A 22,122-nucleotide genomic window follows, 5' to 3' on the forward strand; every position below is an offset into this window, starting at 1 on the left:
CGCTGCGCATGCGCGGCCGGTGAAGGAGAGGGGCGTGGCTACGCGGCAAAGATGGCGGCGCCCCGCCCCGCCATGAGGGAGAGGCGAGGGGCGGGGCGTGAGGGAGAGGCGGGAAGATGGCGCTGGCCCTGGCGGCGGCGGCGCTGAGGGCGGCGGGAGGCGTGAGGAGCCCGCGGTGGGCTCAGGTGAGGGCGGGGAGCGGCGGAAGGAAGCACCAGGAATTTGGAGGAGGGGGAAAAAGAAACGGGACGTGAGGGGGGAAAGGGCAGCGCGCGCCACGTGCGGCGGGGCGGGGCGAGTGACGTCACGGGGTAGAATTTTTCCGCTAGAGGGCGCGGGGGTGCAGGGGAGGGGGCGCGGTTTACTGAGGTATTACGTCATTGTCCGCATTGCGGTGATGTCATATCGCGCTACGGCCCATTTTGACGTCACAGCAGGCGTCGCTGATGTCGCTGCCGAGGGTCGGGCGATGAGAGGGAAGGGAGGGTCCGGCCCATGTGTGATGTCATCACTCTGATCACATCTATGACGTCATAACCCCCTTCCCCAGGTCCTCCCCCGCTTTTGCAGCACCGAGGAGACCCCCAAGGACCCCCCTGCTCCCCCCTCCCCCTACCAGGAGCGGCCCTGGGAGTACCTGGAGAGTGAAGGTTGGTTTTTGTGTGGTGTGAGGGGGAGTTTTTGGGAATTTTGGAGCCCCAAAACCCCTTAAAATCCTCCCAAAAATGTCCCCACACAGAGTACCGGGCCACCTACGGGGACAGGCCGGTGTGGGACGGCTACCGGCGCAACCACAAGGGCTCCGTGCCCCCCCAGAGCCCCCGCAAGGCCTGCCTGGTGAGCGCTGGGAGCGCTGGGAAGGTACTGGGAGGGCACTGAGGGCGTTTTGGGGGCTCTTGAGGCACCTCAAGTGCCATTTTTGGGGGCACTGGGGCAGCTTGGGGACAATTGAGGCCTCTCAAAGGCACTTTTGGGGACGCTGGAACAGTTTGGGGGTTACTGGGAGGCACTGGGGCGTTTTAGGTGTTACTGGGATTTACTGGGACTGTCCCATCCCTTCTTCCCAGCGCCGGGGGAGGCCTGTGGGGAACCCCTGCCCCATCTGCCGCGACCGGAACCTGCTCGTGGATTTTCGGGTGAGTTCTGGCAGTTTTTGGGCAAATTTGGGGGGGCTGCGTTGGCCCCCCATTTCATCTTTTTCTTCTGCTCCCTTTTTTCCTCTATATTATTCCCTTTCTGTTTTCTTTATTTCTTTTCCTTTTACTTTTCCCCTTTTTAACTCTGTTTTTACTCTCTTTTCAATCTGTTTTATCTATTTTATATATTTTTACCCCTTTTATATATTTTTTACCCCATTTTCCCACCCTGCAGAATGTTAAGCTGCTGGACCAGTTCATCTGCCCCCACTCCGGCGTCATCTTCCACCCCATCCACACAGGTGAGGGCACACCTTGAGGTCACCTTTGTGTCCTTGAAGTCACCTTTGTGTCCTTGGTGCCACCTCTGTGTGTCCCTTTGTCCCTTTTCCCCTCAGGGATCTGCTTGAAGCAGCACAAACGCCTCTCCCAGGCCATCGCCCAGGCCCAGGACCACGGTAAACCCCAAACCCCAAATTTTTACCATTCCTAACCCTACTGGGCGCCTCCCAAACCCTTTAATCTCCCCGCCCCAGGTCTCCTGTGGCTCCAGGTCCCTTTTGTGCCGGTTCCTGAGGAGGATTTCTCCAACCAACACGCGGCCGTGGGCAAAACTCCCCCGGCGCCGGCGCTGAGGGAGCCGGGCCAGGCCTGGTACCCCTGGTACGAGTGGCAGCAACCCCCCGCTGCCGAGGTGGCTCGGATGCGCCGTTTGTACCGGGGATTCCTCAAGGAGGATTACCCGGATACCCCCCCAAGCCCGTCGGGGAAATAAAAATGTTTAAAATCTCCTAAAATTGGCGTTTTTCTTGTCAGGGAAACTGAGGCACCGGGCCAAAATGGCGGCCGGGGCTGAAAAATGGCGGCGCGCGGAGGGGGAGTATATCCTACAATGCTTTGCGGGAATGGGGAGATGCTTCCCTTCATGTTTTGCGGTGGCGCGAAAAACATGTTGCTAAGGAGGGCGGGGCTTGGTTGTCAAGGGCGGGAGAACGGGCGGCAGCGATTGGGCGAGCAGGTGTCAGGGGTGGAGTTTAGCCCAGGAGAGAATAAACGATTGGTTGAAAGGTTGCTAGGGGTGGGGTTTAGTGTCTGCCAACGGAAGCGATTCGGCGGCGGTTGCTATGGGTGGAGTTTGATTGCTGAGGGCGGTTGCCATTGGTAAACGGTTACTATGGGCGGAACTCGGTTACTAAGAGCTGTCAAACTGTCAGCAGCGATTGGCTGACGGTTGCTAAGGGCGGGACTTGGTTTCTACAGACGGGCGCGGCCGCTGCAACGATTGGCTGGCGGTTACTAAGGGCGGGACTCCGTTGTTAAGCACGGAAAAACGCAGCACACTGATTGGCCGGCGCTTGGCGGGCCGTTTCGCGATTGGCTGATTCCTCCCTGCTGGGGGCGTGGTTTCTTTGCCGCCCGGGCGCGGCCGTGGCGGTGCCGGGCCGGGCCCGGCGGGCGGAGGCGGCGGTGGTGCCGGGCCGGGCCCGGGGCTCGGAACTCGCAATTCCATCATGGAGTTCCCTTTCGACCTGGCCCCGGTGCTGGGCGATCGTTTCTGCGTGGTGGATCAGCACCTGCGGCCCGCGGGGCGCGGCGGCGGCACCGTCAAACGGTACCGGGGATGGGCGCTGGGTAGGGCGGGAAGGGGGCGCGGGGCATGCCGGGAAACTGGCGGAACCCCGCTTTTTTGGGGGGATTTTGGGTTGTTTTGGGGAAGATTTGGGGATTTTGTGAAGGGAAGGTGGGGTCCCAATGGCTCGTCTCGGTGTTATCTGGGCTCAGGGAGGAGCTGGGGGATTCCGCTTTTTTTCGGGGGGATTTTTGGGAGGGATTTGGGGTTTTTGTGAGGGGAAAGTGGGGTCCCAGTAGCTCCTCTCAGTGTCCCCTAGGCTGGAGGACCCCGCTTTTTTGGGGGAATTTGGGGTTTTTGTGAGGGGAAATTGGGGTCCCAATGGCTCCTCTTGATGTTGTCTGGGTGCAGGGAGGAGCTGGCGGACCCCGCTTTTTTGGGGGTATTTGGGATTTTATGATGAGAAAGTGGGGTCCTAATGGCTCCTCTCATTGTCCTCTGGGCTGGAGGACCCCTCTTTTTTGGGGTATTTCCGGTATTTTTGGGATTTTATGAGGGGAATGTGGGGTCCCAGTGGCTCCTCTTGCTCTTCTCTGGGTGCAGGGAGGAGCTGGAGGAGCCCGATTTTTGGGGTATTTGCGGTATTTTTGGGACTTTGTGAGGGGAAAGTGGGGTCCCAGTGGCTCCTCTCAGTGTTCTCTGGGTACAGGGAGGAGCTGGAGGAGCCCGCTTTTTTGGGGTATTTGGGAGGATTTGGAGATTTTATGAGGGGAAAGTGGGGTCTCAGTGGCTCCTCTTGGTGTCCCCTGAGCTCAGGGAGGAGCTGACGGACCCCGCTTTTTTGAGGGTTTTTGAGGGGAATTTTTTGGGGATTTTGTGAGGGGAAAGTGGAGTCCCAATGGCTCCTCTCGTTGTCCCCTGAGAGCAGGGAGGAGCTGGAAGAGAACCCCGCATTTTTGGGGGGAATTTGGGGGTTTTGTGAGGGGAAAGTGGAGTCCCAATGGCTCCTCTCGGTGTCCCCTGGGCTGGAGGACGCATTTTTTGGGGTTTTTTGTGGTATTTTGGGGATTTTGTGAGGGGAAAGTGGGGTCCCAATGGCTCCTCTCGGTGTCCCCTGAGCTCAGGGAGGAGCTGACGGACCCCGCTTTTTTGAGGGGAGTTTTTTGGGATTTTGTGAGGGGAAAGTGGGGTCCCAATGGCTCCTCTCGGTGTCCCCTGGGCTCAGGGAGGAGCTGGAGGAGGATTCTGCTTTTTTGAGGAGATTTTTTTGGGATTTTGTGAGGGGAAAGTGGGGTCCCAATGGCTCCTCTTGGTGTCCCCTGGGCTCAGGGAGGAGCTGGAGGAGGATTCTGCTTTTTTGAGGGGATTTTTTGGGGATTTTGTGAGGGGAAAGTGGGGTCCCAATGGCTCCTCTCGGTGTCCCCTGGGCTGGAGGACGCATTTTTTGGGTTTTTTTGTGGTATTTTGGGGATTTTGTGAGGGGAAAGTGGGGTCCCAATGGCTCCTCTCGGTGTCCCCTGAGCTCAGGGAGGAGCTGACGGACCCCGCTTTTTTGAGGGGAGTTTTTTGGGATTTTGTGAGGGGAAAGTGGGGTCCCAATGGCTCCTCTCGGTGTCCCCTGGGCTCAGGGAGGAGCTGGAGGAGGATTCTGCTCTTTTGAGGGGATTTTTTTGGGATTTTGTGAGGGGAAAGTGGGGTCCCAATGGCTCCTCTCGGTGTCCCCTGGGCTCAGGGAGGAGCTGGAGCAGCAGCTGAGGACGGTGATCGATGAGCTGGGCAAGGCCTCGGCCAAGGTGGGAGCACTGGGAGCACTGGGGGGACACTGGGAGGGCACTGGGAGCACTGGGGGACACTGGGAGGGCACTGGGAGCACCGGGGGGACACTGGGAGGGCACTGGGAGCACTGGGGGACACTGGGAGGGCACTGGGAGCACCGGGGGGACACTGGGGACAATGGGAGGGGTGGGCTGGGGGGGATCACTGAGGGAAATTTGGGACTATGGGGGTCCCAGAGAGAAATTTGGGGTGTTCTGTGGGGGTCACCGGGGACAATGGGAGGTCAGAGGATTTTCCCAAGGGGAAATTTTGGGTCTCAAAGGAGAAATTTGGGGTCCCAGAGGGAAATTTGGGGGTCCTGGAGAGTCCTGGGGCATCACTGGGGACAATGGGAGGTCAGAGGATGTCCCCAGGGCAAAATTTGGGTTCTCAAAGGAGAAATTTTGGGGTCCAAGAGGGAATTTGGGGGTCATGGGGGGTCCCGTGTGCCCCCAGGCAGGCCCAGGGCCTCTCCACGCCCGTGACCAGCGCGGCGCGAATGGAGAGCAACAGGCACGTGCTGTACATCCTCAGGGACACCCGGTGAGAGCCCCAAACATCGCCTAAATCACCCCAAAAATATCCCCAAAATATTCTCAAAATCACCCCAAAAATATACCCAAAATATCCCCCAAATCACCCGAAAAATATCCCCAAAATATCCTTAAAATACCCCCAAAAACATCCCCAAAATATCCCCTAAATCACCCGAAAATATCCCCAAAGTAACCCCAAAATTTTCCCCAAAACATCCCCAAAGTATTCCCAAAAATATCCCCAAAATATCCTCAAAATATCCCCTAAACTACACAAAAAATATCCCCAAAATATCCCCAAAAATTACCCCTAAAAATCCCCAAAATTCCCCCAAAACCCCCAAATTTCCCCAAATTCCCAAATTCCCCCAGATCCCCAAATTCCCCCAACCCCCCCAAAATTCCCCCCAAATTTCCCCCTTAAATCCCCCAAATTTCCCCCTCAAATCCCCCCAAAATCCCAAATTCCCCCCAAATCTCCCTCAAATCCCCCAAATTTCCCCCCAATTCCCCCAAAATCCCAAGTTCCCCCCAAATCCCACTCAAATCCCCCAAATTTTCCCCCCAAATCCCCAACATTTTCCCCAAATTCCACCCAAATCCCCCCAAAATTCCCCCTCCAATCCCCCCAAAATCCCAAAATTCCCCCTCCAATCCCCCCAAAATCCCAAATTTCCCCAAATTTCCCCCAAATCCCCAGGTCCCCCCGCGGAGCGGTGCTGGGGTTCCTCAAGGTGGGGTACAAGAAACTCTTCCTGCTGGTGAGTGCTGGGTTTGGGGTTTTGGGGGGAAATTTGGGGTTTTTGGGGTTTTTTTTGGGTTTGGGGTCTGAATCTGGGGGGTTTGGGGTGAAATTTTGGGGTTTTGGGCTGGGATTTTTTGGGATTTTGATTTCTTTTTTGTGTGTGTGTGTAATTTGGATTTTTTGGATTAGAATTTGGATTTTTTGGATTAGAATTTTGACTTTTTGGGGTTCCCAGGAGCGGGACGGGTCCCACGTGGAGGTGGAGCCTCTCTGTGTCCTGGATTTTGGGGATTTTGGGTGGAATTTGGGGATTTTTGGGCCGGAATTTTGGGGTTTTGGGCTGGGATTTTTGGGGATTTTTTTTTTTTTTTTTTTTGTGTGGAATTTGGATTTTTTGGGTTAGAATTTTGATTTTTTGGGGTTTTCAGGAGCGGAACGGCTCCCACGTGGAGGTGGAGCCTCTCTGTGTTTTGGATTTTGGGGATTTTGGGTGGAATTTGGGGATTTTTGGGCCGGAATTTTGGGGTTTTGGGCTGGGATTTTTTGGGTTAGAATTTTGATTTTTTGGGGTTCCCAGGAGCGGGACGGGTCCCACGTGGAGGTGGAGCCTCTCTGTGTTTTGGATTTTTACATCCACGAGTCCCAACAGCGCCGGGGGCTGGGCCAGGAGCTCTTCCGGGAGATGCTGCAGGTCTGGGGCAAAAATGGGAAAAAAAAGGGAATTTTGGGAAAAAAAGGGGAAAATAAGGGGGTTTGGGGGAAAAAAATGGGATTTTTGGGAAAAATAATGGGGTTTTGGGGCAAAAAAATGGGGATTTGGGGAGGAAAAATGGGGCATTTTGGGGGGAAAATGGGATTTTGGGGAGGAAAAATTGGATTTTGAGGAGGGCAGCTGGGGATGTTTGGAGGAAAATGGGAAATTTGGAGGGGGGAAATGGGGTTTGGGTGGGAAAAATTGAATTTTTTGGGGGGGAAAAATGACAATTTTAATGGGAATAAATGGAATTTTGGGGGGGGAAATTACAATTTTAATGGGGAAAAATGGAATTTTTTTGAGGGGAAAATGCCAATTTTAATGGGGAAAAAATGGAATTTTGGGGGGGAGAAATTACAATTTTAATGGGGAAAAATGGAATTTTTGGGGGGAAAAATGACAATTTTAATGGGAAAAATGGAATTTTTTTGGGAGGTAAATGCCAATTTTAATGGGAAAAATGGAATTTTTTTGGGGGAAAATGACAATTTCAATGGGAACAAATGCCAATTTTAATGGGAAAAGTGGAACGTTTGGGAACAAACGCCAGTTGTAAGGGACAATGGCTTTGGGGTAAATGCCAATTTTAATGGGAGAAGTGGAATGTTTTGGGAACAAACGCCAATTTTAAGGGGGAAATGGGGGTTTTGGGGGGAAAACTGGAATGTTTGGGAACAAACGCCACTTGTACGGGGCGATGGCTTTGAGGGGAAAAGTGGAAGTTTTGGGAACAAACGCCAGTTGTACGGGGTGATGGCTCTGGGGAGAAAAGTGGAACATTTGGGAACAAACGCCAGTTGTACGGGGCGATGGCTCTGGGGTAAATGCCAATTTAATGGGAAAAGTGGAACATTTGGGAACAAACGCCAGTTGTACGGGGCGATGGCTCTGGGGAGAAAAGTGGAAGTTTTGGGAACAAACGCCACTTGTACGGGGCGATGGCTTTGGGGTAAATGCCAATTTAATGGGAAAAGTGGAACGTTTGGGAACAAACGCCAATTTTAAGTGGGAAATGGGGGTTTTGGGGGGAAAACTGGAACGTTTGGGAACAAACGCCAGTTGTACGGGGTGATGGCTCTGGGGTAAATGCCAATTTAATGGGAAAAGTGGAACATTTGGGAACAAACGCCACTTGTACGGGGCGATGGCTCTGGGGAGAAAAGTGGAAGTTTTGGGAACAAACGCCACTTGTACGGGGCGATGGCTTTGGGGTAAATGCCAATTTAATGGGAAAAGTGGAACGTTTGGGAACAAACGCCAATTTTAAGTGGGAAATGGGGGTTTTGGGGGGAAAACTGGAACGTTTGGGAACAAACGCCAGTTGTACGGGGTGATGGCTCTGGGGTAAATGCCAATTTAATGGGAAAAGTGGAAGGTTTGGGAACAAACGCCACTTGTACGGGGCGATGGCTTTGGGGAGAAAAGTGGAAGTTTTGGGAACAAATGCCAGTTGTACGGGGTGATGGCTCTGGGGTAAATGCCAATTTAATGGGAAAAGTGGAAGGTTTGGGAACAAACGCCAGTTGTACGGGGCGATGGCTTTGGGGAGAAAAGTGGAAGTTTTGGGAACAAATGCCAGTTGTACGGGGTGATGGCTCTGGGGTAAATGCCAATTTAATGGGAAAAGTGGAAGGTTTGGGAACAAACGCCAGTTGTACGGGGCGATGGCTCTGGGGAGAAAAGTGGAAGTTTTGGGAACAAACGCCACTTGTACGGGGCGATGGCTTTGGGGTAAATGCCAATTTTAATGGGAGAAGTGGAATGTTTTGGGAACAAACGCCAATTTTAAGGGGGAAATGGGGGTTTTGGGGGGAAAACTGGAACGTTTGGGAACAAACGCCAGTTGTACGGGGCGATGGCTCTGGGGTAAATGCCAATTTAATGGGAAAAGTGGAAGGTTTGGGAACAAACGCCACTTGTACGGGGCGATGGCTTTGGGGAGAAAAGTGGAAGTTTTGGGAACAAATGCCAGTTGTACGGGGTGATGGCTCTGGGGTAAATGCCAATTTAATGGGAAAAGTGGAAGGTTTGGGAACAAACGCCACTTGTACGGGGCGATGGCTCTGGGGCACACGCGCCCCGGCGCTGAGTGCCCGCCTGGTTCCCCGTGCCCCGTGGCCGCAGCGGGAGCGGGCGCGGCCCCAGCAGCTGGCCGTGGACAGACCCTCCGAGAAGCTGCTGCGCTTCCTCAGCAAACACTTCGGCCTCTGCGAGCGCATCCCGCAGGTGGGCGCCACCAACAAAGCCTTGCGGTTTTATTGGGGTTTTATTGGGGTTTGTTGGGGTTTCTTGGGGTTATGGAGGGGTTTTATAGGGATTTATTGGGGTTTATTGGGGTTTTATTGGGGTTTCTTGGAGTTTATTTGGGTTTATTTGGGTTATGTAGGGGTTTCATTGGGGTTTATTGGGTGTTATTGGGGTTTGATGGGGTTTGTTGGGGTTTCTTGGAGTTTATTTGGGTTATGTAGGGGTTTTATTGGGGTTTATTGGGTGTTATTGGGGTTTATTGGGGTTTGATGGGGGTTTGTTGGGGTTTCTTGGAGTTTATTGGGGTTTATTTGGGTTATGTAGGGGTTTTATTGGGGTTTATTGGGTGTTATTGGGGTTTATTGGGGTTTTATTGGGGTTTGTTGAGGTTTATTGGGGGTTATTGGGGTTTATTGGATGTTATTGGCGTTTATTGGGGTTTTATTGAGGTTTTATTGGGGTTTCTTGGGGTTTCTTGGGGTTAATTGGGGTTTTATAGGGTTTTTATTGGGTGTTATTGGGGTTTTATTGGGGTTGTATTTGGGCTTATTGGGGTTTTATTGGGGGTTTATTGGGGTGTTATTGGGGTTTATTGGGTTTTTATTGGGTTTATTGGGGTTTATTGTGGTGTTATTGGGGTTTATTGTGGTTTACTGGGGTTTCATGGGCATTTATTGGGATTTATTTGGTATATTGGGGTTTATTGGGGTTTTATAGGGATTTATTGGGTTTTATTGGGTGTTATTGGGGTTTATTGGGATTTATTGGGTGTTATTGGGGTTTATTGGGATTTATTGGGTGTTATTGGGTTTTATTGGGGTTTTATTGAGGTTTTATTGGGGTTTGTTGGGGTTTATTGGGGTTTTATGGGGTTTTATTGGGGTTTATTGGGGTTTCTTGGGGTTATATTGAGGTTTTATTGGGGTTTTAGTGGAGTTTGTTGGGGTTTATTGTTTTTTTATTGGGTTTATTGGGTTTTATTGGGGTTTATTGGGGTTTATTGGGATTTATTGGGGTGCATTGGGGTTTTATTGGGTGTTATTGGGGTTTATTGGGGTTTATTGGGGTTTCTTGGGGTTATGGAGGGGTTTTATAGGGATTTATTGGGGTTTATTGGGGTTTATTGGGTGTTATTGGGGTGTATTGGGGTTTTATTGGGGTCTATTGGGGTTTATTGGGGTCTATTGGGGTTTATTGGGGTTTGTTGGGGTTTTATTGGGTGTTATTGGGGTTTTATTGGGGGTTATTGGGGTTTATTTGGGGTTTATTGGGGTTTGTTGGGGTTTTATTGTGTTTTATTGGGGTTTTATTGAGATTTATTGGGTTTTGTGTGGTTTATTGGGGTTTATTGTGGTTTATTGGGGTTTTGTGTGGTTTATTGGGGTTTATTGTGGTTTATTGGGGTTTTATTGGGGTTTGGGGCATCTTAAATGGGGGGTTTGAGTTTAAATTATGTGGTATGGGTTAAATATTTATATTTATTTTATTTTATTTATATTTTTATTTATTTTATATTTATTTTAAATTTATGTATATGATTTCAGTTGTATTTTTATTTAATTTCCATTTCTAATTTTCTATTTTTATTATATTTGCACCTACATTTACATTTATTTGAACTTATATATTTCTATTTTTTAAAATCCTATATTTTTATTTATACTTTCTTCTGTATTTATTATTCAGTAATTTTATTTTATATTTATTTGCATTTGTTGTTATATTTTATACTTATTGAATGTTTATATTTGAATTTTATTTGTATTTTGTTTTTATTTATTAATTTTGTTCATTAATTCTGTGTATTTGAATTTTAGTTATATTTTATGTTTATTAAATTTGTTGATTTTGTATATTTAAAATTTATTTATATTTTGTGTTTATTTATTAATCCTGTTTATTTATTAGTTGTGTATTATTTATTATTATGGTCTATATTTATATTTATAAATTAGGATTATAAATTCATTAATAAATCCCATATTTATTTTTATGTGTTTATTTATATTTCTATTTATCAATATTTGTGGGGTTTTTTTACACATTTATTTATGGTTTTTAAATTTTGCTTTATCTTATTTTGATTTATTAGTGCAAACAAGAATTAAGGAAATAAAATGAGGATAATTCCATGAAATTGATTAATTTTTCTTTTTCCAGGTGAACAATTTTGTCATTTTTGAGGGATTTTTCTCCACCAGAACAGGTGAGCTGGGGATGGAATTCACATTTGGGAATTTCTGCAGCTTCAGATTTTGGGGGGATTTTGGATGGATTTGGGGTGAATTTGGGGTGAATTTCAGTTGAATTTGGGGTGAATTTCAGTTGAATTTGGATGAATTTGGGGTGAATTTGGGGTGAATTTCAGTTGAATTTGGGGTGAATTTGGGGTGAATTCCTGCATTTCCCTGACCGGATTTGGGATGAATTTGAGGTGATTTTGGGGTGAATTTCTGGCTGGAATTAAGGTGAATTTTGGGGTGAATTTGGGGTGAATTTCAGTTGAATTTGGGGTGAATTTGGGGTGAATTCCTGCATTTCCCTGACCGGATTTGGGATGAATTTGAGGTGATTTTGGGGTGAATTTCTGGCTGGAATTAAGGTGAATTTTGGGGTGAATTTGGGGTGGATTCTGGATGAATTTGGGTGGATTTGGGGTGGATGGGAGGTGAATTTCGGGTGAACTTCAGGCTGGATTTAAGGTGAGTTTGGGGTGAATTTGGGATGATTTTGGGGTGAATTTGACGTGAATTTGGGGTGGATTCTGGCTGGATTTGGGGTGAATTTTGCGTGGATTTGGGGTGAATTTGGGATGATTTTGGGGTGAATTTGAGGTGGATTTGGGGTGAATTTCTGGCTGGATTTGGGGTAAATTTTGGGTGAATTTGGGGTGAATTTGAGATGAATTTGGGGTGAATGGGAGGTGAATTCGGGTGTATTTGAGGTGAATTTGGGATGAATTCTGGGTGGATTTGGGGTGAATTCTGGCTGGATTTAGGATGAATTTGAGCTGGATTTTGGGTGAATTTGGGGTGAATTTGGGATGAATTTGAGCTGGATTTTGGGTGTATTTGGGGTGATTTTGGGATGAATTTGAGGTGATTTCGGGTGTATTTGAGGTGATTTTGGGATGAATTTGAGCTGGATTTTGGGTGTATTTGAGGTGATTTTGGGATGAATTTGAGCTGGATTTTGGGTGTATTTGTGGTGATTTTGGGGTGAACGTGAGGTGATTTTGGGGTGAAATTGAGGTGATTTGGGGATGCATTCGAGCTGATTTTTGCTGTATTTCTTCGTGGTGGTTTTGGCTCCCTTGGCAGCCCCGGCCCGGCGCCCGTTGCCGCGGCCCCGCCCCGAGGAGCCGATCAAACCCTACTCGCTGAGCGAGCGCCACTGTGAGTGGGGGCGGGGCTGGGGGCGTGGCCAGGGGGTGTGGCCATGGAGGGGTGGGACCATGGGTAGGGTAGGTGGGTGGGGTCGTGGGTGTGTGGATGTGACTGTGGGTGTGGTCAGTGGGTGTGGCCATGGGTGTAGTCAGTGGGTGTGGATGTGACTATGGGTGTGGTCAGTGGGTGTGGTCAATGGGTGGGGCAACATGTGGGTATGGGTGTGGTCAGTGGGTGGGGCCATAGATGTAGGGGTGTGGCTGTGGGTGTGGCCTGTGGGTGTGGTCTGTATATGCAATCAGGGGGTGTGGCTGCCCTGGGTGTGGCTCTCGGCATGCCTGTGGGTGTGGTCAGTGGGCGTGACACTGGACACGCCCATGGGTGTGGTCAGTGGGTGTTGTTAATCTGGTGTGGTCAAATGAGCGTGACTCTGGGTGTGGTCAGTGGGCGTGGCCATGGAAATGTCCATGGGTGTGGTCAGTGGGTGTGGTTAACTGGGTGTGGCCAATGGGCGTGACCCTGGGTGTGGTCAGTGGGTGTGGTTAACTGGGTGTGGCCAGTGGGTGTGGCCAATGGGTGTGACACTGGGTGTGGTCAGTGGGTGTGGTTAACTGAGTGTGGCCAATGGGCGTGACCTGGGCATGGTCACTGGGTGTGGCCAATGGATGTGACCGTGGGTGTGGTCAGTGGGTGTGGCTAATTTGGTGTGGCCAATGGACGTGACCCTGGGTGTGGTCAGTGGGTGTGGCTAACTGTGCTATCAGTGGGTGTGCTCATTGGTTGTAACCATGGGTGGGGTCAGTGGGCGTGTCCCTCTTTGTGGCCCCGCCCCTGCTGCCCCGCCCAGGGATGTGATCAATGGGTGTGTGGGTGTGGTTGGTGGGTGTGGTCAGTGGGTGTGGTCACTGTGCATGGCCCCGCCCCCAGGCTGTGGCTGTGATCAATGTGGGTGTGGTCAGTGGGTGTGGTCACTGTGCATGGCCCCACCTCTGGCATTGGCCCCACCCCAGGTTCGTGGCTGTGGTCAGTGGGTGTGGTCTCTGGGTTGTGGGTGTGGTCACTGTGCATGGCCCCGCCTCCTGAATGTGGCTCCACCCACAGGCAGTGGCTGTGATCAATGGGGGGGCTGGCCGGTGTGGTCAGTGGGTGTGTCCCTGTGCGTGGCCCCGCCCCCAGGCAATATCTGACCACTATGGGGCCTGGTGGGTGTGGTCAGTGAGTTGTGGGTATGTCCCTGTGCGTGGCCCCGCCCCCGGGCAATGTATGTGACCATTATGGGGCCTGGTGGGCGTGGTCAGTGAGTTGTGGGTGTGGTCACTGCATGGCCCCGCCCCTGGGCAGGGACCAATGGCTATGTGGGTGTAACTGGTGGGTGTGGTCGCCGTACATGGCCCCGCCCCTGTGCAGTGACTGACCAATGGGGAACTGGTGGGTGTGGCCGGTGGCTTTGTGGGTGCGGTCAGTGCGCGTGGCCCCGCCCCCTGACGCTGGCCCCGCCCCCCAGTCCTGCGGGAGGAGCCCGAGCCCCCCTGGCCCTTTAACCTGGGCCGGGGGTCCCCCGGTGCGGGGCAGCCTCCGCCCCTTCCTGGCGCGCCGGGAAACCCCTCCGGGGACCCCTCCCCCACCGGGGACAGAGACCCCCCCGGAGCCGCCCCCGCGCCGAGCCAGGTACGGGGAAACGGGGGAAAATGGGGGAAAATGTGGGGGGAAATGGAGGGGGGCAATGGGGGGGAAATGGGGGGGAAAACGGGGGGGAAATGGGGGGCAAAATGGGGGGGAAATGGGGGAAAATGGGGGGGAAAATGGGGGGGAAATGGAGGGGGGCAATGGGGAGAAACTGGGGGGGCAATGGGGGGAAATGGAGGGGCAAAATGTGGGGGAAATGGGGGGGGAAAATGGGGGGAACTGGAGGGGGAAAATTGGGGGGGAAATGGAGGGGCAAAATGGGGGGGAAACGGGGGAAAATGGGGGAAAACGGGGGGGAAATGGGGGGCAAAATGGGGGGGAAATGGGGGGAAATGGGGGGAAATGGAGGGGGGCAATGGGGAGAAACTGGGGGGGAAAATGGGGGGAAATGGGGGGGGAAAACGGGGGGGAAAATGGGGGGGAAATGGAGGGGGGCAATGGGGAGAAACTGGGGGGGAAAATGGGGGGGAAATGGGGGGGGCAAAATGGGGGGGAAATGGAGGGGGGCAATGGGGAGAAACTGGGGGGGAAAATGGGGGGAAATGGAGGGGCAAAATGTGGGGGAAATGGGGGGGGAAAATGGGGGGAACTGGAGGGGAAACTTGGGGGAAATGGGGGCAAAATGGGGGGGCAATGGGGAGAAACTGGGGGGGGAAATGGGAATGGATGGAGGGAAAAATGGGAGGGAACTGGAGCAAAACCAGGGGGGGAGCTCGGGGAGAATTGGGGGGAAACCGGGGGGGACATGGGGGGGTGGGAATGGGGGGAAAAGTGGGGGGAAATGGGGGAGAAAATGGGGGGAGGTGGAGGGGAAAATTGGGGGAAATGGGGGGCAAAACTGGGGAAAAAATGGGGGGAACTGTGGGGTGGGGGGGAATGAGGGGTAAAACTGGGAGGAAATTGGGGGAGAAAATGAAGGGGAACTGTGGGGGGAAATGGGGGGGAAACTGAGGGGGAAAACCTGGAGGGGAAATGGGGGAAAAAGGGGGGAAATGAGGGGGGAATGAGAGACAAAATGGGGGGAAAATGGGGGGAACTGGGGGGGGGGAATGGGAATGGACTGGAGGGGAATGGGGGGGGGAAACTGGGGGGGAACTGAGGGAGAAAAGGGGGGGAAATGGGGGAGAAAATGGGGGGAAAATGGGGGGAAGAAACTGGGGGGGGAAATAGAGGGGGAAATGGGGGGGAAACTGGGGAGAAATGGGGTGAAAATGGGGAGGGGAGATGGGGGGCAAAACTGGGGGGAAACTGGGGGAGAAAATGAGGGGGAACTGGGGGCAAATGGGGGGAAAATGGGGGGGAAACGGGGAGGGGAAAAATCAGGGGAAACTGGGGTCACTTTGGGCTCGGATTTGGGGTCGGTTTGGGCTTGGGTTGGGCTCAGTTTTGGGCTGAATTTTGGCCTTTTTGTGCTTTGGCTTGGGCTGGGTTTTGGGGTTGATTTGGGGGCCGTTTGGGCTGGGTTTTGGGCTTGAGTTTGGGATGATTTTTGGGCTTATTTTTAGGAATTTTGAGCTTATTTTTTTGGATTTTGGGCTCAGTTTTAGGATCTGGTTTGGGCTGGATTTTGCGCTCAGTTTTTGGGATTTTGGGCTCCGTTTTTGGGATTTCGGGCTCAATTTTAGGATCAGGTCTGGGCTGGATTTTGGGTGCATTTTTAGGGATTTTGGGCTCGGTTTTAGGCTCGCTTTGAGGTGTTTCCCCCTCCTCCCCACAGCTCCCTGGGGCGCGTCGGCCGCTGAGCTCCCCCAGCCCCTCCCCCTCCGGCCACTGACCACTGACCCCCCCCAAATCCGGCCACTGACCCCCAATGGCCACTGACCCCCCAAATCTGGCCACTGACCCCCCCATGGCCACTGACCCCCCAAATCCGGCCACTGACCCCCCAAAATCCAGCCACTGACCCCCCAAATCCGGCCACTGACCCCCCCCATGGCCACTGACCCCCCCATGGCCACTGACCCCCCAAATCCGGCCACTGACCCCCCAATGGCCACTGACCCCCCCCCAAATCCGGCCACTGACCCCCCCATGGCCACTGACCCCCCCATGGCCACTGACCCTCTATGGACTCAATTGGAACCAGTTCCCACCCCATAACCCCACTGGGAACCGGTTCCTGCCCCACTGGGACCAGTTCGCACCCCATAACCCCACTGGGAATGGATTCCTGCCCCACTGGGAACCAGTAACCCCACTGGGAACCGGTTCCTGCTATACTGGGAACCAGTTCCCACCCCATAACCCAACTGGGACCAGTTCCTATCCCACTGGAAGCCTCACTGGGAACTGGTTCCTGCCCCATAACCCAACTGGGAACGGATTCCTGCTATACTGGGAACCAGTTCCCACCCCATAACCCAACTGGGAACCGGTTCCTGCTATACTGGGAACCAGTTCCTGCCCCATAACCCCACTGGAACCAGTGCCTGCCCCATAACCCAACTGGGACCAGTTCCTATCCCACTGGAAGCCTCACTGGGAACCGGTTCCCACCCCATAACCCAACTGGGAACGGATTCCTGCCTCACTGGGAACCGGTTCCCACCCCACTGCGACCAGCTCCTGCCTCGTAACCCAACTGGGAACCGGTTCCCGCCCACTGGGCCCCTCCCCCCGCCCGGCCCCGGGGGGTGCCTCCCCCTCCCCTGCCCCGCTCGGTTTTTGGGGACGTTTCAATAAAATCGGCGATTTCGGCTCCTTATTGACGTCTCTTCCGGGTGCGGGCGTGGTTTAGCTGCGACTTCGCCCATATATGGGCATAGCCGCGCCTCCGAGCGGGGGAGCGGCGCTTCCTATTGGCTGTCGCCTCTAGGCTCCGCCCCTTTTCTCCCTCTTGAATGAACTACGGGTGGGCGGGACCGGCGCGGCGTCACTGCGCGTGCGCAACCGGCTCCGGGTCACCTTCCCGCGCTCTGCGCAGGCGCGTTGCGGTGAGGCGGCGGGGGGGGGCGGGAAGCGCGCGCGCGGCCCGCGCAGGCGCAGAGCGAGCGGCCGCCGTGAGGGGAGAAAAGCGGCGGCAGCGCCGAGCGGGGACAGCGAGGGGACAGCGAGGGGACACCGGCGCCGCCATGTACCGGCACGTCACCGCCACCGTCACCGCCGCCGTCCGCCTCCGGCCCGGCCGCGCCTGGGCTCCGGCAGCCGCGGCAGCGCCTCCCGGGCCGGCCCCGCCGCGCCGCCGCTACCGAGCGCGGCCGCAGGTGAGGGGAGAGCGCTGAGGGGGAAGAGGCGGGGGCGGGGTTATGCAAATAGCGCCGCAGAGTGGGTGGGGTTATGTAAATAGCGATGGTTGTGGGTGTCGGGGATGGGCGGGGATATGCAAATTGAGGCGCGGGTGGTTTTGGGAATAGGGGCTTATGCAAATAATGAGCGGTGGGTGGGCGGGGACATACAAGTAGAGGGTTACGTTTAAAATTGAGGCTGGGCGTGGTTATGCAAATGAATAGCCTTAAATAGTTTCGCTTTGAGTGCAACAGGGCGTGGTTATGTAAATAACCACCTTAGTTTCGTTTTTTGCCGCTAACGGGGCGTGGCTATGCAAATCGCGAGCGCGTTCGTGCTGGGGGCGGAGCCGGGGGTCCCTGGTGGGAACCAAATGGGGCAAATCTCCCAAAACGGGACAAATCCCCCTCAAATCGTTAAAATCTCAATTTTCCATGTGGCAAATCCTCCCAAAATTTGGACAGTTCCCTTTTCCATGGCACAAATCCCTCCAAAAATGGGGCAAACCCTCCCAGAATCAATAAAAATCCCGTTTCCGACAGGGGTAAACCCCCCCTTGAATGACCCAATCCCACCCCTGGGTGCTCCGTCAATCCCCCAGCCCCAAACTCCCCTTTTTCCCCCTTAAAATTACCATTCCCCCCCCCCAAATCCCCCTTTTCCCCTCCCAAATTCTTTTTCCCCCCAAATTCCGTTTTTCTCCCCCAAATTCCCCTTTCCTCCCCAAATTCCCCTCCCCCAAATTCCCGTTTCCCCCCTAAATCCCATTTTCCCCCCCAAAATCCCCTTCCCCCCCTAAAATTCCCCATTTTTACCCCCCCCGAATTCCCACTTTTTCCCCCTGAATTCCCCATTTCCCCCCTAAATTCCCCATTTCCCCCCCTAAAATTCCCCATTTTTACTCCCCCCAAATTCACATTTTTCCCCCCTAAATTCCCCATTTCCCGCCTTAAATTCCCCATTTTTACCCCCGCCAAATTCCCATTTTTTCTCCCCTAAATTCCCCATTTTTTCCCCCCTAATTCCCCATTTCCCCCCCTAAAATTCCCCATTTTTACCTCCCAAATTCCCATTTTTACCCCCTAAATTCCCCATTTCCCCCCCCTAAATTCCCCATTTTTACCCCCCCTAAATTCCCATTTTTCCCCCTAAATTCCCCATTTCCCCCCCTAAATTCCCCATTTCCCCCCCCAAATTCCCCATTTTTCCCCCCCAAATTCCCATTTTTTCCCCCCAAATTCCCCATTTGCCCCCCTAAAATTCCCCATTTTTACCCCCGCCAAATTCCCATTTATTCCCCCTAAATTCCCATTTTTACCCCCCCCAAATTCCCCATTTCCCCCCCCAAATTCCCCTTTTCCCCCCCTAAATTCCCATTTTTTACCCCCCCCAAATTCCCATTTTTTCCCCCCTAAATTTCCATTTTTTCCCCCCTAATTTCCCCATTTCCCCCCTAAATTTCCCGGTTTTTTCCCCCTAAATTCCCCGTTTTTCCCCCACAAATTCCCCATTTTTACCCGCCCCAAATTCCCCATTTCTCCCCCTAAATCCCCATTTTTCCCCGCCCCAAATTCCCCATTTTTTCCCCCCCAATTCCCAGGACCTGGAGCCGCCCCTGGTCCCGGGCCCGGCCCTGGCGCTGCTGCCCCCCCCGCGCTGCCCCCCCCGCGCCCCCCCCCGGGGGCTGCCGGGGCTCGGGGGGGCTCCGGTGACCACGGTGGACGGGCGGCGCGAGGACGACATCGCCGTCAGCGACGGGGACAGCGGGGACAGGGACCGGGACCGGGACGGGGACGGGGACGGGGAGCCCGGCCTGGGGGCGCGGCTGCTGCTGGGACCCCCCCCCGGCGCCGGGAGCCCCCCGGGGGGCGGCGGGGGGAACCCCCAGAGGAACCCCCCGAGCATGGAGGAGCACCTGGCCAGCGTGCACGAGCGGCTGCGGCACGAGGTGACACACCTGGGGGGACATGGGGACACCTGGGGGGGACACCTGGGGGACACCTGGGGGACACCTGGGGGGGACACCTGGGGGGGACACCTGGGGACACGGGGGACGAAATTGGGACACCTGGGGGGGACACCTGGGGGGAACCCCCCGAGCATGGAGGAGCACCTGGCCAGCGTGCACGAGCGGCTGCGGCACGAGGTGACACACCTGGGGGGACATGGGGACACCTGGGGGGGACACCTGAGGGACACCTGGGGACACGGGGGACGAAATTGGGACATCTGGGGGGGACACCTGGGGGGACACCTGGGGGGGACACCTGGGGGACACACCTGGGGGGGGACACCTGGGGGAACCCCCCAAGCATGGAGGAGCACCTGGCCAGCGTGCACGAGCGGCTGCGGCACGAGGTGACACACCTGGGGACACCTGGGGGGGACACCTGGGGGGGACACCTGGGGGGGACACCTGGGGACACGGGGGACGAAATTGGGACATCTGGGGGGGACACCTGGGGGGAACCCCCCGAGCATGGAGGAGCACCTGGCCAGCGTGCACGAGCGGCTGCGGCACGAGGTGACACACCTGGGGACACCTGGGGGGACAGAATGGGGAGGGGGGACAGAATGGGGAGACAGGGATAAAATGGGGAGGGGGGGGACACAACGGGGGTGTGGTGACAGCACTGGGGAGGGGGGACAAAATGGGCAGCGGGTGACAAAATGGCCCAGGGAGAGGGGACAAAATGGGGAGGGGGTGACAAAATGGGGAGGGGGTGACAAAATGGCCCAGGGAGGGGGGTGGGGACAAAATGGGGGGTGACAAAACGGGGAGGGGGGGAAGAGGGGCATGGGGAGAGGGGACAGAACGGGCCCAGGGAGGTGACAAAATGGGGAGGGGGGAACAAAATGGGGAGGGGGGAACAAAATGGGGAGGGGGTGTGACAAGAGGTGTGAGGGTGACAAAATGGGGGCTGACAGAAATGGAGAACTGGTGACAGAATGGGGAGGGGGTGACAAAATGGTGGGGGATTGATGGGAAAAGGGGGTGGGACAGGACTGGGGGAGGTGACAGCAGCCATTGGGGGGTGACAGTGACTCTGGGGAGGTGACAACACCAGGGAGGGGTGACAGTGACCCCGGGGGGGTGACAGTGACCCCGGTGACCCCCGTGTCCCCCCCCCCCCAGCTCCCCAATTTCTTCCTGAAGATCCCGGACTACGGCCTGTACGCGCCCGACGTGGAGTTCCAGTGCCAGCACCTGCACCTGCACACGCGGTGGGTGACAATGGGGACACTGAGGGGACAGTGGGGACACTGGGGGGACAGTGGGGACACTGAGGGGACAGTGGGGACACTGGGGGGGCCAGTGCCAGCACCTGCACCTGCACACGCGGTGGGTGACAATGGGGACACTGAGGGGACAGTGGGGACACTGGGGGGACAGTGGGGACAGTGGGGACACTGAGGGGACAGTGGGGACACTGGGGGGGCCAGTGCCAGCACCTGCACCTGCACACGCGGTGGGTGACAATGGGGACACTGAGGGGACACTGGGGACAGTCATGGGGACAGCCCTGTCCCCGCAGGGTGGCCCTGGGAAGGTGACAGTGGGTGACAATGGCAGTGTCAGGGTGGCACAGGGAGGTGACAGTGGGTGACAATGACGCTGTCCCCGTGTCCCCGTGTCCCCAGGGGCCGGGCCATGTACGCCGTGGCGCTGGCGCTGTGCCGCGCCCTGGCCTGGGGTTACTTTGCCAGCCTCAGGCTGGAGGTGCTGGCGCTGACGCGGCACCCGGAGGATTGGAGCGTGCGGGCGCGGTGGCGCCTGACGGGGCTGCCCCTGCACCTGCTGCTGCTGCGCTGGTACCGGAGGGACAAACGGACCCTGCTCAGGTACGGGCACACCTGGGGCACACCTGTGTCACACCTGTGTCACCCCCGTGTCACTGCCCCTGCCCCTGCCCCTGCCCCTGCTGCGCTGGTACTGGAGGGACAAACGGACCCTGCTCAGGTGAGGGCACACCTGTGTCACACCTGTGTCACCCCCTGCCACCCCTGTGTCACCCGTGTCACTGCCCCTGCCCCTGCTGCTGCTGCGCTGGTACCGGAGGGACAAACGGACCCTGCTCAGGTACGGGCACACCTGGGGCACACCTGTGTCACCCCTCATTGTCACTGTGCCACTCTCTGTCACACCTGTGTCACCTTGTGTCATCCCCTGTGTCACTCCCTGTGTCACCTCCTTCTGCCACCAGGACAAGTGGCACCTGCTGCACTCAGTGACACACCTGTGTCACACCTGTGTCACACCTGTGTCACACCCTGCCATCCCCCATTGTCACTGTGTCACCCCCTGTGTCACCTCCTTCTGCCACCAGGACAAGTGGCACCTGCTGCACTCAGTGACAGACCTGTGTCACCCCATCACACCTGTGTCACCCCTGTGCCACCCCTGTGTCACACCTGTGTCGCGCCCTGCCATCCCCCATTGTCACTGTGTCACCCCCTTGTACCACCAGGACAAATGGCACCTGCTGCACTCAGTGACACACCCGTGCCACCCCTGTGTCACCCCCAGACCCACCCGTGCCACACCTGTGCCACACCTGTCCCCCAGAGGGGTCGGTGCCACCCCGATGTCCCCAACGTCCCCCCCGGTGTCCCCCCAGGTCCTACGACGCCCTCTCCACCTTCTTCCTCAACTCCCAGGGGCTGATCCGCTGCCACCGCGTGGACAAGGTGAGTCTGGGCGCACCTGGGGACACCTGGGCACACCTTGGTGCCACCTCGGTGCCACTTTGGTGCCACTCTGGTGTCCCCTCCCCAGCTGATGCCAGCCCCCACGGCCGTCCCCGAGCCCAAGAAGCTGCTGGTGGCCGCGGCGCTGGCGGTGGCGCTGGCCCGGCCCTGATGCCGCCGCCGACAGGAGGTGACTGACGGGGACACCTGTGTCCCCTCCCCCCCCCTTGTCACCGGTGTCCCCTCCCCCCCTTTGTCACCTGTGCCCCCCCATCCCTTAAATTAATGTACAGAATAAAGGAGCGGCGGTGACACGGGGACAGCGGCGGTGCC

The 22,122-nt window shown here is 55.2% G+C and overlaps 3 protein-coding genes and 1 pseudogene across 3 annotated transcripts; 3 read left to right on the top strand and 1 right to left on the bottom strand.

The window, feature by feature from the left end:
- The window catches only part of LOC131570177 (zinc finger protein 665-like), a 507,112-nt pseudogene that overhangs the window by 326,749 nt on the left and 158,241 nt on the right, over window positions 1-22,122 (bottom strand).
- MRPS18B (mitochondrial ribosomal protein S18B) lies at window positions 57-1,922 on the top strand. Its single transcript, XM_058822576.1, has 7 exons — window positions 57-185; window positions 551-650; window positions 740-837; window positions 1,068-1,136; window positions 1,372-1,438; window positions 1,535-1,594; window positions 1,673-1,922. The coding sequence occupies exons 1-7, from the start codon at window positions 117-119 to the stop codon at window positions 1,909-1,911; spliced, it is 702 nt and encodes a 233-aa protein (XP_058678559.1). The 5' UTR covers window positions 57-116; the 3' UTR covers window positions 1,912-1,922.
- On the top strand, window positions 2,561-15,617 carry ATAT1 (alpha tubulin acetyltransferase 1). The gene is given in 11 exon segments (XM_058822574.1): window positions 2,561-2,748; window positions 4,439-4,499; window positions 4,982-5,064; window positions 5,758-5,818; window positions 6,380-6,493; window positions 8,681-8,782; window positions 10,964-11,009; window positions 12,124-12,198; window positions 13,694-13,746; window positions 13,748-13,857; window positions 15,593-15,617. Coding segments are annotated over 11 exon segments (831 nt in total). The 5' UTR covers window positions 2,561-2,647.
- C33H6orf136 (chromosome 33 C6orf136 homolog) lies at window positions 16,881-22,107 on the top strand. Its single transcript, XM_058822573.1, has 6 exons — window positions 16,881-17,078; window positions 18,701-19,048; window positions 20,258-20,325; window positions 20,743-20,943; window positions 21,720-21,789; window positions 21,878-22,107. Exons 1-6 carry the CDS (start codon window positions 16,947-16,949, stop codon window positions 21,959-21,961), a joined length of 903 nt encoding a protein of 300 aa, XP_058678556.1. The 5' UTR covers window positions 16,881-16,946; the 3' UTR covers window positions 21,962-22,107.

The sequence above is a fragment of the Ammospiza caudacuta genome, chromosome 33 (genome assembly GCF_027887145.1).
Source record: "Ammospiza caudacuta isolate bAmmCau1 chromosome 33, bAmmCau1.pri, whole genome shotgun sequence".
NCBI lineage: Eukaryota > Metazoa > Chordata > Aves > Passeriformes > Passerellidae > Ammospiza > Ammospiza caudacuta.